Source organism: Homarus americanus, unplaced genomic scaffold, assembly GCF_018991925.1.
Source record: "Homarus americanus isolate GMGI-L3 unplaced genomic scaffold, GMGI_Hamer_2.0 scaffold16712, whole genome shotgun sequence".
Lineage (NCBI taxonomy): Eukaryota > Metazoa > Arthropoda > Malacostraca > Decapoda > Nephropidae > Homarus > Homarus americanus.
The window spans coordinates 795,580-810,290 of NW_024757794.1; the positions used below are offsets into that span (position 1 = coordinate 795,580).

General features: G+C 37.4%; 1 protein-coding gene across 1 annotated transcript in view; it reads right to left on the minus strand.

Annotated features, from left to right (window-relative positions):
- Positions 1-698: 698 nt before the first annotated feature.
- LOC121857641 overlaps positions 699-14,711 on the minus strand; it is a 30,759-nt gene continuing 16,746 nt past the window's right edge. The window contains exons 2-7 of the mRNA XM_042353701.1: positions 9,942-10,151; positions 7,621-7,774; positions 7,289-7,367; positions 6,266-6,361; positions 2,728-2,900; positions 699-1,934 (exon numbers count right to left, since the gene is read on the minus strand). Of these exons, the coding sequence (XP_042209635.1) occupies positions 1,834-1,934; positions 2,728-2,900; positions 6,266-6,361; positions 7,289-7,367; positions 7,621-7,774; positions 9,942-10,151 (813 nt within the window). The 3' untranslated portion in view covers positions 699-1,833. The remainder of the gene's footprint in view (positions 1,935-2,727; positions 2,901-6,265; positions 6,362-7,288; positions 7,368-7,620; positions 7,775-9,941; positions 10,152-14,711) is intronic.

The following is a 14,711-nucleotide window of genomic DNA, read 5'->3' on the forward strand; positions in this document are numbered from 1 at the left end:
TATTTTAGGCATAAATAAAAATTACAAAATGCTGTATAGTTCCTCTCAACCTGTATTATAGTGCAGGAGGGGTCATATGGGAAGACTAGCAAGCTTTTTCCAAGAGGATGGCCACACATTGTCATCCCACTTGGACGATCATCTGTTTTATGAGATTTTTACCATCTTGGTTAAAAGATAGGTTAGATGAGATTAGGTTATGTTAAATAGCATAAAATAGACAGTCGTTCAAGTGAATGTAATCGACCAGACAGGTGCTGATCCCTTGATTCTTATCATTCACCAGCCAGTAGTTTACTTCATAACCATCGTTAGGATGTTACCTCACAAAAGAGTTATTCCAACAACAGCCAACACCACCAGTAACAGTCATTTTAATGGTGAATATTAAAGGGTTAATGTAGGAGGAGGGAACCCAGTCCTGCATACTAGTGGTATATGTGTATAGAAAATTAAACAAGCTGAATAATTGTAACATTAAAAAAATATATATATTTCTTGTTGTTGAGATGTAATTTCATATATACAAACAAAATAAGAAATAAATGAATAAATTTAAAAAATAATATTAGTATGCTTGAATTAACTTTTTGTAGATCAAAATTGCTAAACTTATCTATTCAGAAATGGTAACTAAATTTCCATTAGGTTTGCTCTTCACACACACACACACACACACTGTATAAGTTAAACACCCGTTGGGAAGATAATTTTACTTTGGTTTGTACAGTTATCGTTACAACAAGCAAAAGGAAACATTACCCCCAGAAAATAATACAACATAGTTAACAATACCAAGGCTTACGAGTCCAAACTTGAAGCAGATTGTTTGAGAAGCTGTTGTGGTACAAAGAAACATAGGCCTACTAATAATAATAATAATAATAATAATGTAATAATAATAGTACAGGACCTTCTAGGGACAACATCCCAAGACAGTGTGTGGTGATAAGTAATGGGTTGAGATAAATGTACGTACTTAAAATAATCTCAAACTAAGAATGCGGTGAAAATCTAAAATTTAGAATACCGAATATGTATCAGTTTTGAAATTTTACTTGCAGTGCACCATCACCCAAATGCAGTGAATATAATGTAGTAAACAGTACAGTAAACTAACACAAATTTGTTTCATATTAAAAGCATAAAGACTTAATCCTTCTCAAGAATATAATAGCCTTAGATATATAAAAAAAACTAAGATACTAAAATTAACAAAAGGTGATAATATCACCTCAAAATAATGTGTTGTCAGTCAGCTCAAATATGGTCCAGAAACAAAAGTAATAATGGTAGTGACGATAAACTACAAAAAGGCAAAGCCATTTGGCCGTCTCTGTCGCGTCATACCTCATCATTTAAAAATAAGTTTGTTTCTTCAATATACAGTAAAAGCTCCACAAGTTAAACTCTCTTGTTCATATATTTCAATTGACATTCATTAGTATAGGTCAAAATCTCGTCTGTTTCTCCAACTCTAGTGAAGTTCATGTGCTTCAAGAGGGATGGCAAACTCACTGCAAAAATAAACTCCTTGTGCAAGTTATTGAAATGAAACACCAAAATAAATTGGTCCCAGTTAGTAATTGTTTTATTCTTTTGCAGTGATATTAAATTAAGTATCAGCAACTGGTGACCTGACTCTCATTAGTGAGAGCCAGACCAACATGCAGAATTCACCAAATATTTTGAGCACTGGTTCTGAGTTCTGTTGACTAATAAAATGGTCAACAGTCAAATCCTTGGTGAAGACTTCACATGGGTCACCTTGTTGCTGTTACAGAGATAAAAGGTGTACAAGATACAGTATATATATTATTATTCTTAGTGTCTTTACATTGAGAGTATGGCAGCTTCTGAGCTTGGAGTGTTGTTGATTGGCACTGATGACACGTCTCTTTGGCATTTTGAAGATACATAATTTCTGTGTTTTTCTGCAAAAGACAAGAAAAATTATAAATAAATCAGTTTATTTATACTTCAACAGTAAAATAACTGATTTACTTAACAAATACAAATTACAAATGATTAAAAGTATGTTCAACAAATGACTACACTGCATTCTCATTTCTCGTGGTCTAATTAACAATCTCTCTTGTTTTCTCTCTATCAAAGTTTACTTCTCATGTGACATACTGTATTGGGATGCTTTCCTGGACCCAGAAATTATTGCATGTCCCATAAATATATTTTTCTCTGGTCTTTGCACACACTGGTGTTCATGAGTCATTGTGTTTGCACAGCTTCCTGTTCCTCCTTTTTTCTCATTCCTTGCTGTTCACTCAGTTAGAAATGAGAATTACTTTAAACCTCAATAAAAATGGCTGTAGGTATAGAAAACTACAAAATAATCAAGAAAACTTATTGGAAAGTGTTATATGAGTACCGGTATGTAAGTAACCATAAAATTTTCCTTATGAATAGAGAGAGAACTGTATACTGTACAGTACTATAAACATCAGTATAAGTAAACTGTATCAGTTAAAGTTATGTACATCTCTTGTTACATTAAAAAAGAACAGAGAATTTACAGAGACCTTCCCAAGGTAGTTTGATTATGAACCATGTTCACAGCCATAAAAATAGTAGCCTCCACAAAAATACCTGAAGCTTATGGTGAAAAGCTTAACATGTTTCACCTGAAGCCAACACCACTCACCTGGACTGAGTATAAAGATCAAATGAACAGCACAACACATTAGTTTACATGTTTAAATAAGGTCTTACCTACAAAACTGTCGATTAATCCCATGTACTTCTGTTCTCCGAGGTACCTCATGATTGTGACATGTGGAACCTGCAGTTCCTGAGGAATTATGTATTTGGTGACTGGGGAAACTTGCGCCTGTGCACATATAACTGGTTGCATGTCCGGGTATAAAGAAACTTGATCAGCCATACTGAAAGAATTAAAAGCATTAAGTATTTATTCTTTAAGTATATAAGTATAAACTCTATACAGTACAGCATTTAATCTGCATGTGTAAATGCTGCTTTTATATGTTTGGCTAGAAATATAAATACACCTGTACTGTAATTGCAATTGACCCCATTAAATAAGTTCTACATAAATGGACATATGTTGTGTAGATGTCATGGGTATCTTGGGTATATTTACCACGGTTCAACTTTATCACTGGATGGAAATTTAAGAGGACATTTTTGTGGCAGTAAGACAATAGTAGACAGTCCTCAATTAACAATGACTCTCTATACACAAAAAATCCAAAGTCACAATTATTATTTTTTCACCGTGGCATTAGAAGATGCTGAAATGCTAGTACAGACACCACAGGGCTTCGTGTACCAGACCTGAGCAGTTTATAAGAACAAACTAAACAACATATGGTACTGTACTGTTCTTTGCTGTGATAAAGTAAGTCAGAAATAAAAAACAGTAATTTTTCAGTTATCATGGTTCACAGGATCACTATGAGAGAACACTGATAAGTTAGTATGATCTGATATCAATAGAGAGAATAAAATGTGAAATGGATAAGTTCAACATTTCCTCTTCAGATAAAACCTCAACTAAAATCAAATCCAGTGAAAGCATCTCAACATGTATACTGTATATATGTACAGTACAGTATGAAGTATTCATTGTTGGTGCGTCACTACCAATTTAAGACCATAATCACGTCTTGGCTGGGCCTCACAACCCGTGGTACAGTTTCTCTCCAACTTGTGTGCCCTCCACTGTGTCTATTTCACTTATGTATTATTTTGCCTTATGGTCACCCACTAGAAGCGGTCATACTAAGGGAAGGAGGTCAGTGGCCTCTCTTGTTCTTGATAATTTTGTCAAGGGTTATTTTGTTGACCTATAATCATTGTGTGCACCCAAATTTCCATTAAATATATTTTGTATCGTTTAAGACATTTTGGGAATTTTTTTTTCCATAGATATGTGTGGTGTTGCACTTGTGAAAAAACATGGTGATGATGATAGGGGTGAGAGTAACAGGGGTGGCTGTGTTGATAGTGATAGGGGTGGTTGTGTTGATAGTGATAGGGGTGGCTGTGTTGATAGTGATAGGGGTGGCTGTGTTGATAGTGATAGGGGTGGTTGTGTTGATAGTGATAGGGGTGGCTGTGTTGATAGTGATAGGGGTGGCTGTGTTGATAGTGATAGGGGTGGTTGTGTTGATAGTGATAGGGGTGGTTGTGTTGATAGTGATAGGGGTGGCTGTGTTGATAGTGATAGGGGTGGCTGTGTTGATAGTGATAGGGTGGCTGTGTTGATAGTGATAGTGGCTGTGTTGATGAAGATAAAGTGGTTGTGTTGATAGTGATAGGGTGGTTGTGTTGATAGTGATAGGGGTGGTTGTGTTGATAGTGATAGGGTGGTTGTGTTGATGGTGATAGGGTGGCTGCTGATAGTGATAGGGATGGTTGTGTTGATAGCAGGGGTGGTTGTGGTTGGATAGTGACAGGGGTGGTTGTGTTGAGGTGATAGGGGTACGTGTTGAGGTGATAGGGTGGCTGTGGGCGCTGATAGTGATAGGGGTGGTTGTGTTGATAGTGATAGGGGTGTGGTTAAAGGATAGTGATAGGGTGGTTGTGTTGATAAAGATAGGGTGGTTGTGTTGATAGTGAGGGGTGGTTGTGTTGATAGTGATAGGGGTGGTTGTGTTGATAGTGATAGGGTGGCTAAAGGATAGTGATAGGGTGGCTGTGTTGATAGTGATAGGGTGGCTGTGTTGATAGTGATAGGGTGGCTGTGTTGATAGTGATAGGGTGGCTGCTGATAAGTGATAGGGTGGTTGTGCTGATAGTGATAGGGTGCATGTTGATAGTGATAGGGTGGCTGCAAGGATAGTGACAGGGGTGGTTGTGTTGATAGTGATAGGGGTGGCTGTGTTGATAGTGATAGGGTGGGCTGTGTTGATAGTGATAGGGTGCTGTGTTGATAGTGATAGGGGTGGTTGTGTTGATAGTGATAGGGGTGGCTGTGTTGATAGTGATAGGGTGGTTGTGTTGATAGTGATAGGGGTGGCTGTGTTGATAGTGATAGGGGTGGTTGTGTTGATAGTGATAGGGTGGTTGTGTTGATAGTGATAGGGGTGGTTGTGTTGATAGTAGGAGGTTGTGTTGATAGTGATAGGGGTGGTTGTGTTGATAGTGATAGGGTGGTTTGTGTTGATAGTGATAGAGGTTGTGTTGATAAGTGATAGGGTGGTTGTGTTGATAGTGATAGGGTGGCTGTGTTGATAGTGATAGGGGTTGTGTTGATAGTGATAGGGGTGGTTGTGTTGATAGTGATAGGGGTGGCTGTGTTGATAGTGATAGGGGTGGCTGTGTTGATAGTGATAGGGGTGGTTGTGTTGATAGTGATAGGGGTGGTTGTGTTGATAGTGATAGGGGTGGTTGTGTTGATAGTGATAGGGGTGGTTGTGTTGATAGTGAAAGAAAAACTGACGATCATTTGTTTGGCTTCATAATGTAAAGACAAAGTACACCCTCAATTTCCCCCTTTAATATCAAGCACCATCCCATAAATTATTCCTCAGCAAAAATAAAGTCTCTGATATTCTTGGCCATTCAAAAACTCTTATCTACTCTCTTCAGTGTTAGCCGCAGCTTTGTACCACCTTCACCTCCTCCTCCTCACTGGTGCTTGGTTGAATTGGTTCCTGCACTTCCTCCTCACTTGTGCTTGGGTCACTCAAGGTGTGCTCCTCTGGTCCAAGTGCTGACCATAACCATGCTAAACCATGAATAAGTGAATCCAGACTGTGCACAAAAGGGTCACAATTACTTGACCGTGTACAAGTGACACATGCACGAAGAGAGAGAGAGAGAGAGTTCAGGAATTAAATGTAATTGCAACAACTGTCTGCTAACCTAACCATTAAATGTTCTTTTGTTGTGTTAGTTACAGTTCTTCACCATCACATACTGTACTGTATAGATTCACTGATACTAAGCTGTTTGGGACTTCTTGTAACAAGACAACCTAAAAATTAGTGATTTCATGAAAATATCAAATTCCAAAGATATCACGTAATATGTGATGATGGCAGTGGTGATAAATTCCTGAATATTTTAGGGTTTACAAAAAACATTTAGTTACATAGATTCCCTGTAATTTAAAAACACATACAGGTATATAAAAGAAAATACAGTAATAAGTACTCCATCAATTAACTGGACTAATTACTACAGAGGTAAACTTTAGAACAATGGAAATTCTGGTACAATATTACAAAGCTTTTACATCAGTAATACACTCCCCCTCCCAGTCCTGTAGAGATATACTCACCTGTGAATAAACAAGGTTGGTGCACGGTATGGAGAAGTTAAGACAAAGTTTTGTGCTTCATTTATACTGGATAAATCCGCAAATTTACAATAAGCCCTGAAAAACAGAGAAAAAAATCTAGTTAAATTTCATGCTTAGACTGATTACAACCACATTAATAAAGAATACTGTAGTTATATAAGGGCAGGTTATTGCACAAGTTGTTTCAAGAAATTTTTTTTATCACTGTTGGCTACTGTAAAATCTCGACCTTGTTGTTAAATGTTTCACGAAATGGACGAGTTCAGGTCGTTATCATTTAAGATCAAGTCTGTTACGGGTATGTTTCTGACCTTAAAATAATTTTATTTATTTTTTTTTTTTGCACTTTCTATATGTAGGATGTTGGGTGCATGTGAGCAAGTAATTAAACCCTAATTACATTAATTCTTATGGGGGAAAATTCCTCATCACCTATGTAAAATTTTTCACTAAAAATCGCATTTCTCTGCAACATATCCTGACGCACAGTATAAACAAGACATATTTTCTGATAGCCCGTACTATGTATCAATTTTACTGTGCATCATAACAATTATTGCAAATTTTTGACATTGCAGTTTGTTCAAATTAGGCTCATCTTGTGTTAACTAAATCATTAACTCTGATCCACATCATTTACATATAATTTTTTTGGTGTTAATAAATTAATTGTTTAACTTTGAAACTGTTAATTATGAACTCATTTTAAAGGAGGGAATACTATATTGTACTCAGTGTTTACTGCCCTGCCATTTGAACCTGATCTTCACCCTCCGTGCTTCGCTGTTATCCCTCGTTTGGCGATAATTTTTCTTAACGTCATATTTTCAGGAACACAACCCCATTGTTAAGTAAGAGATACCTGTCTACATACTGTACAGTGGTCCCTCGGTTAACGAGCAACCTGCTGGAACGGATTGTGCTCGCTAACCGAGGGACCACTGTATAAGCCTTTACACTACTGCACCTGATCCTGCTCATCTTGTTTATATTTGTACTTACCTTACACCAACTTTGGCCAAGGAGCGATAGTTTGGATGGACAGCATTCTGAACCCCTGCTTCGATGCCTACACAATTTGCTGCAATGATTCAACAAATTACAGAATTATAGAATTTCATTGTCGGATGTTTATTCAGATCGTTCATCTAATACATTGTATAAGTCTGTTAAGCATTAAAAGGATATAAATTTGAGTTCATTTTTGGGCCTTGTGTTCATTAATTAAAATTCTGGGATATGATACAAGATTCCGAAAGTCTTAGGAAATTTACACTTAATATACTGTACTGTACTTTCATCACAAAGCCTCATTAAAAAAAATAAATACTTACTGAAACTGTCGTATATTAGATGTGAGATGCGCACCGTGGAGTCACGAGCCGTCATGAGAACCCTTTGAGTAAGGTAGCCACCCACACTCAGACCGTGGATTATGACGTCCTTGTCCTTTTCATTCAAGAAGTCCACCACTCGAGATGCTGTTTGCTGTTTATATCAATAATTTGTTAGATGTCATATCAAAGGTACCTCAATAAAACTACTTAATATAATGTTTACTAAGAAAAATTAAAAGAAAATGGCTTGGTAATCCTTTCAGTTCACTGCACATATGTACCCCATACACTTGGGACCAGAGTCCTTCTCATGTACAGTACTATACGTAAGCTGATGTTTCTCGCCCCGTTTCAAATGGTGTCATCCCACTTGAACGATTCCCACTTGGATGATCATCTGTTTTATGTGATTTTTACCAGCTTTAGTTAAAGGATCTGGTTAGGTTACATTACGTTAGGTTACATTAAATTGCATAAAATAGACGATCATCCAAGTGGGATGTAATCATTTCAAATATCCTGGAACAACCATAAGCCATGTAAGGAAGCTGTATGTTGCCAGCACCAATAATTCACACAAGAAAGTTTGTAGCTGCTCAGTTACCCTGCAAACACTATGGAAGAAGGGTGTTTATCAGAATGCACTTTTGGCAGCCTTGAGAGTGGAGTAATACCCAGGTGTCGGGTGGATGTAAACTTAATGTAAATGTGCTGCTACTTGGGAAGAAATAGACATAATTTCAGTGGAATATAGAGAAGTACAATGGTGATGATGACTGATGATCAGCTCGAGTCTATAAATAGCAAGTCATGCGATGGGCCCAAACCTAACCACCTGTACTGTACACTATATTAAGCCCACAACCATAACAAAGATTGTAATGAGACACAGAACAGCTGCATTAAGTTACATTAACATAGGTAGATGCAGGTAGAGTACAGTAGCTGGTTGGGTCAGTCAGATGACCTGGCTATCATTGTCTCCACTTGTCTTAACCTGTAACCCTTAACTTCCTGTGCTCACACAACCGAGACTTCAATCTCATAATTTTTAATTGTTGTCGGAATACAGTACAGTAGTGTATTACTAACCTTGTTATGCGCTATAAGACCTTCGTTGTCATAATACTATAACAACAACATGTTCACGTTAATCACAGCAAAGTTTTTAGCTGCAATATAATAAAATACCTTCCCAAAATTATGTTTACAGTTAAAATATCTTAAATGCAAGAGGCAGGAAGCAGTGATGTAAATAGAGAATTTGTATTGGTCGGATTGGAGGTCTGGATATGGGCCTGTACAGACTAGCCTTGGCTAAAATTATGGTAATGTAAGTACAGTACCAGCAGGCCTTAGCATATATATATATATATATATATATATATATATATATATATATATATATATATATATATATATATATATATATATATATATATATATATATATATAAAACTCATACAGTACAGTACATAAAAACATACCTGTACAGTATTGTACATGAAACAATACAGTGCACTGTACAGTATTGTACTTAATATTCTAAAAAGGATTTAAACAATATTGCAAATCTGTAAAAATTGGAAATTATAAGAATCGAGAGTTAAAGAATGTTTCATTACAAATACTGTACTGTACAGTAGTCAATGTCCTCATGTTTCTACAGTTTAATGATAAATCAACACAGTTCAAGGATTCCCTTTTATTCCCCAAATGTCATTCACAATAAGAAAACTCTTTCTCTACCTAGTGTGACTGAGATATCTTACCATTCAAGTAGGTCTCCTAGTCACTTGTATAATGTTGCACTAATATAGTACAGTACAGTCCATTAGGTAATCCTCAGTGTCTGAAAATCTGGTAAACAAACATCCACACAATAAGAATATTACAGTATATTTGATGACAATGTTTCGGTCTGTATATCGGCACATCGTCTAACAATGGCCCCCTGTACTACATCCTAAATACTGTAAATGTATATTATCCACGGTAGCTATAATGAACTACCACAAAGAACCCACAGGAAAAAAGATGTATTGTATAGGTATTTCAATTACTGTAAAGTACTGTACTGTACATGTACTATTGGTAAACAAAATAATTTTGATTTAAATCATGATTTTTTTCCACCCAGATTTAAATCACAAGATTTAAATAATTTTATTTATATCATAACAACCCAGCAGGATTGACATTCTATCCTACTTCTTCTTTACCACAGGAATCTTAATACCGTACAATATAGTACTGTACTGTACTTATAAATGTGTAATCAAAAGAACTTCACCCATAACTGGAATAACTATACAAACCTCTGCTCCAGTTCTAGGAAAGAGGAGATCCATCACAGAGGTTGTGACATGCAAGACATCATGTCCTCGGTGTGTCCAGCAATTAGCATACTTGTGGGCGTACTTCTGCTTGGCTCCCAGCCATGTGAAGAGCACTACCATCTCTCTCGGCTGATCAGTCGATACATTTTGACGTCGGTACAATTGAGCATTCTTGAAGCATTCCACAACCTGTAGAACAAGGATTTGTACATTTAAGTCTGAACCAAAACACTTCACATGTAAAAGAAGAAAACATACTAAAACAACATATGTGAGTAGGAATCTTATCCACATACAGGGGGTCTGACTTACAAACGCCCGCTGATACGAATGTGGTTGAACTCAAAATTTACATTACTGTATTTTATTTACCAGATGACTTATTTTTCACTTACATTTACTGTATTTTGTCATTCTATTTCTTCTTTTGTCTTAAATTAAGTGATTTTAGATGTATATAAGGACTTGGGCTGTGATATAGTGGGATTTTAAACATTGTTCTGCAAGTATGGTATGCACATAGCATGTGTTCCAACTTGCATACAAATCCGACTTATGAACGTCCTCAGGAACGGAACCCGTTCGTAGCCCGGGGACCCCCTGTACTGAACATTATGAGGATGAATATATTGTAAAATGATGTCACCAGCAATACATTATCAAAGCACTCCAGTAAATAAGTGAATACCTGCATAGTAATGGCACCAAAGCATTAAATTTAGTGAGATAGCAACCCAGTGTTATTTCAGAAACATTAGTCACCGAGACATGTACAGTATTGAGAGGCAGGGGGGGTCCTTCATCATCAATGTTTTAAGGCAGTTTTCCACAATTGCATGGCTTACTTTACTTCTATCCTCTTCGCCACTGATCGGCTCATTAGCTGCTTGGGCGGTCGGTCACCTCTCTGTTACCCACTGTTGGCAAGTACTGTACTGGGCATGAACTGGCTTCTGAATATATGGGTCTTGAATGAGCTTCACACTCGGTGCCATTGCAACACGGCTGGTGCATTGATTACCTTGACACTTCTTGCTATGCACAATGAACCACATTACAGTATAACATCAACACAGAAATAATATTGTAAGTACAGTACAGTACTGTATAGTATTTGCTTAAGATTCGGAAAAGGTCAACCATGGAACTATATTGATTTGTATAAAGGGAAATTGCCCAAAATAAATATAATACAGCATTGTCGTCGGAAATTTATACTTTTCAAGTTCTTCTGACTTTCAATTTCAGGTTTGGTTCTTTAGGTTCATTTTTTTTTATCTTGTTCGGTTAAGTTAGGTTTACCCAGGGGGTCCAGGAAGGCAGAGCTCCCCTGGCTAGGAGATAGGTAAGATCGTTCTGGTTCTCTGGTTAGGATAGGTTAGAGGTGTACAGTACATTACATCCTGTATTGATATTTGAGAGTCCTTAGGTTACGTTCTTGATGATCTTTTTCTTCGGCCAAAATTCATTTCCTCCACCTGTTTGGGGATGTTTTTCATAAACTGTAGAAATTTTCTTCTTCTGAAAAATTTTCTTAACTCTGCTCCTTACCCCGGAGATCTGTTCTTAAATATAACTATATTTAAAGTTTCCTGAAATAGTCGGGTTAGGTTGTTTCAGGTTGGTTTCGTCATTTTTTTTTGCGTGTTTTCACCGCTTCCCCTACTGGTACTTCAAAGCCCTGCCCACTTTATGATCAAAATTGCATTTTAAAGTACATAAACAAAGTGCAACTAATTTACCCAAGAGTATGTGAACAAAGTGCAGTTTTCTTCCCTGAGAGTATGTAAACAGTGCAGTTCACTTCCCCGAGAGCACGTAAACTAAGTGGAATGTGAGTGTCACAGTGATACACCAAGCGAGAGAACCAAATCCGAAAATTTGTTTCGCCTCAGCTAGTGCCAACTCCAGCAGAAAGGTCTCCTAGGAAAAGCTCAGCCACTAAAAGATTCAGCGAGTCAATACTACCTTAACGTAATTCAATTGTTAATAACTAACTTAGTTAATTTACTAATCTAGCTTACGCGGTTAAAGACCTTAGTTGTTGAAATACAGTATTGTAGTATATTAATATATCAACGGCCTCACAAGATGCCAGCTATACTATACTCGTATACCATCAATTACACATATACTCTACGCTGCTCCACATCGGTCAGTCACTTGGGGTCATTATGAACACCTTATGGTACACGTGGTGTCATCGTGACCCTCCTATCACCCTGAAAATCATTATCAAACACCTTAACCGGTATAAAAGTTATGATACAGATACTAGTTTGAAGAAGAACTGCAATAACTAAGCCCAGTAAAGGAGAGAATAGTATTTTCTTTTAAAAAACTAATTCTTAGTAAGTGTTGTTTACGAATCACGGGCCCGACCCTAACCTTGGGGGGTTCGCTGGAGACGTTTGTGGTGTGTCACAGCTAATTATGGAGGGTGAAGTAATAGATTATTTTGGCCAGTTTGTTGGCGTTGCTTATTGTATGTGTACATCTCTCTCTCTCTATTAAATATACCAATCTAAAACAACATAACAAACGAAAAGATGGACTAACAATCTTGCAAATGGTACCGGAACCAGACCTTAACAACACAACGAGATCAAGAAAAAAAATAGTGGAAGAGAACTTGTGGTTGGCAACAATGACTAAAGCTTCCACGAAATACATTAGAGGATAAATAATCACATCATCTTAATGTCAAAACTGACAACACCGATAAAGTAGGACAGGAAGTAAAAAAAAAAAAACAATTCCTGGAAATGAAGATAAAACAAGTCAAGTTAGTTGGCATCGTAACAGGGATGGGAGATGATGCAATATTTAACGAGACCTACCGGTTGAAGGCAGCTGGCGGGGTGGTGGCGACACAGTACACTGGATCACTCAACTAACCCAACCGTTACCTACCAGATCCTACTAGTCCAAAATTTTTATTAACTGATGACACAAGACAATACTGCACTGTGCCCTGCGATAGCCATAAACCACTGACATTTTGTCTACTTGTAATTCCTACTAAATCGTTTCTTTGTCTACCATTATCCATCTCCTAAGTTACCTAATCCCATCATCAGTCAACAGGAACGCCACTTAAGGATAAGTCTCCCTATCGTGTTCTCGGCTTAAACCCCCCCCCCCTCCACCTCTGTTCTCAGCTTAACACCACCATTCCACCAATATTGTCAGCTTAACACAACCATTCCACCAATATTGTCAGCTTACCTGCCATTTTATTCTTAATTATTTTGTTAAATAAAAATGATACACTGTACAGGTATTCGGAAAATAAAACCAGAATTAACCACACTGTTTCCCTGAAATATCTGAAGTAGGAAAACAAGCTCCACTGGTCTCCAAAACGTAAGAACATTAGAATTTTCTTGGAAAGTTTGAAGCCATAAATAAACGTAGTGGTAACCAAGAGACGAATTCACCGTACCGTACTGGCAGCGGTGAAGTTGTCGTACACAAGAAGGTGAAGGTATAATGCTATCAAGTGGTAAAGTTATCGTACTCAAAGGGATTATTTAAGTTATACACAAATGGGTAAGGTATTGTATGCAATGATGTGACGTCATCATTTTCAAGGAGATGAATATATCGTACTGAAGGAGGGAAAGTTATCGTACTGTATATATTCATTATAATTATTATTAAATTCAATATTATAATTTTTATGTTATGTTCTACTCGTCTCTTAAAAACAACATAGTAAAAGTATATGTTACTGGATGAAAGATCCATCGATTTCTATGGTGTTCTTCTCGCTTAGCTCGGAGGCTTCTCAAAGAACCACCAAAAACGGAGAGAGAGACGCCTGGTTACGTCAACATGAGTCGTGATGAGAAATATGGCGTGCAATGGTCAGCACACCACTACAACTCCCCACACTTATTAACTTAATCCCTAATCTGGTTAGCTTTCATCATATCCTCGTGGTAATGTATTTGTGGTGGTGGTAGTGCTGTTGTGATGGTGGTGTGGTGGTTGTTGGGATGGTGGCGTGGTGGTGGTTGTGAAGTGTTGTATAAAACTGTATGCATAGTATTTTGGTTAAAACTGCCTATGAATTCAACGTTATGAATTTTATTTTACATAGAAAAGTCTTGTAAGATCATCACCTAAAATTGTAACTAAAAACTGTGTAATAGGCCACAACCATCACACATCCTCACAATTGCCTCGTTAACGACACACACACACACACACGATAACCAACATAATAGTCAGTCCACGGGGTTCAGGCTGGATATAATGTGCGAGGGTCTTAAGTGTAAAGTCGAAGTTGGAACTAAATATTGGTGATGGTCTGACTAGTAGCAGCAGTCTTGTGTTAAAATGATAACGTCTTAGTGCAGGTGTTGGACGAACGTTTTCAGGATCCACGTTCGATCCCCTAGTGGGTAAAAAGTGTAATAAAGTGTTTGTTAAAGACTCTATCGCCACACTAGAGATTCCCATCCTTGTCATATAGATTATTTTTCCGTGATTATTTATAGTTTACAAAGAGATCCCTCAATGAAGGACTGTGGGCCCCATTGATAGGGTCCAGTCTGGGGCGGGTCGCGAAGTGTTCTCTTTAATAGGTGAGTCAACACCTTCACCTCTGGCCTTCTGGAGGATCAATACTACATGTACCATCCACACGGGTCCTGCCCATGGCTGAGGTGAGGTAGTTAACTAGCTCCCTCTCACGTCACCTTTAGATATCCAGATGAGCTTCGTCAGGTGTAGGTCTCCCTC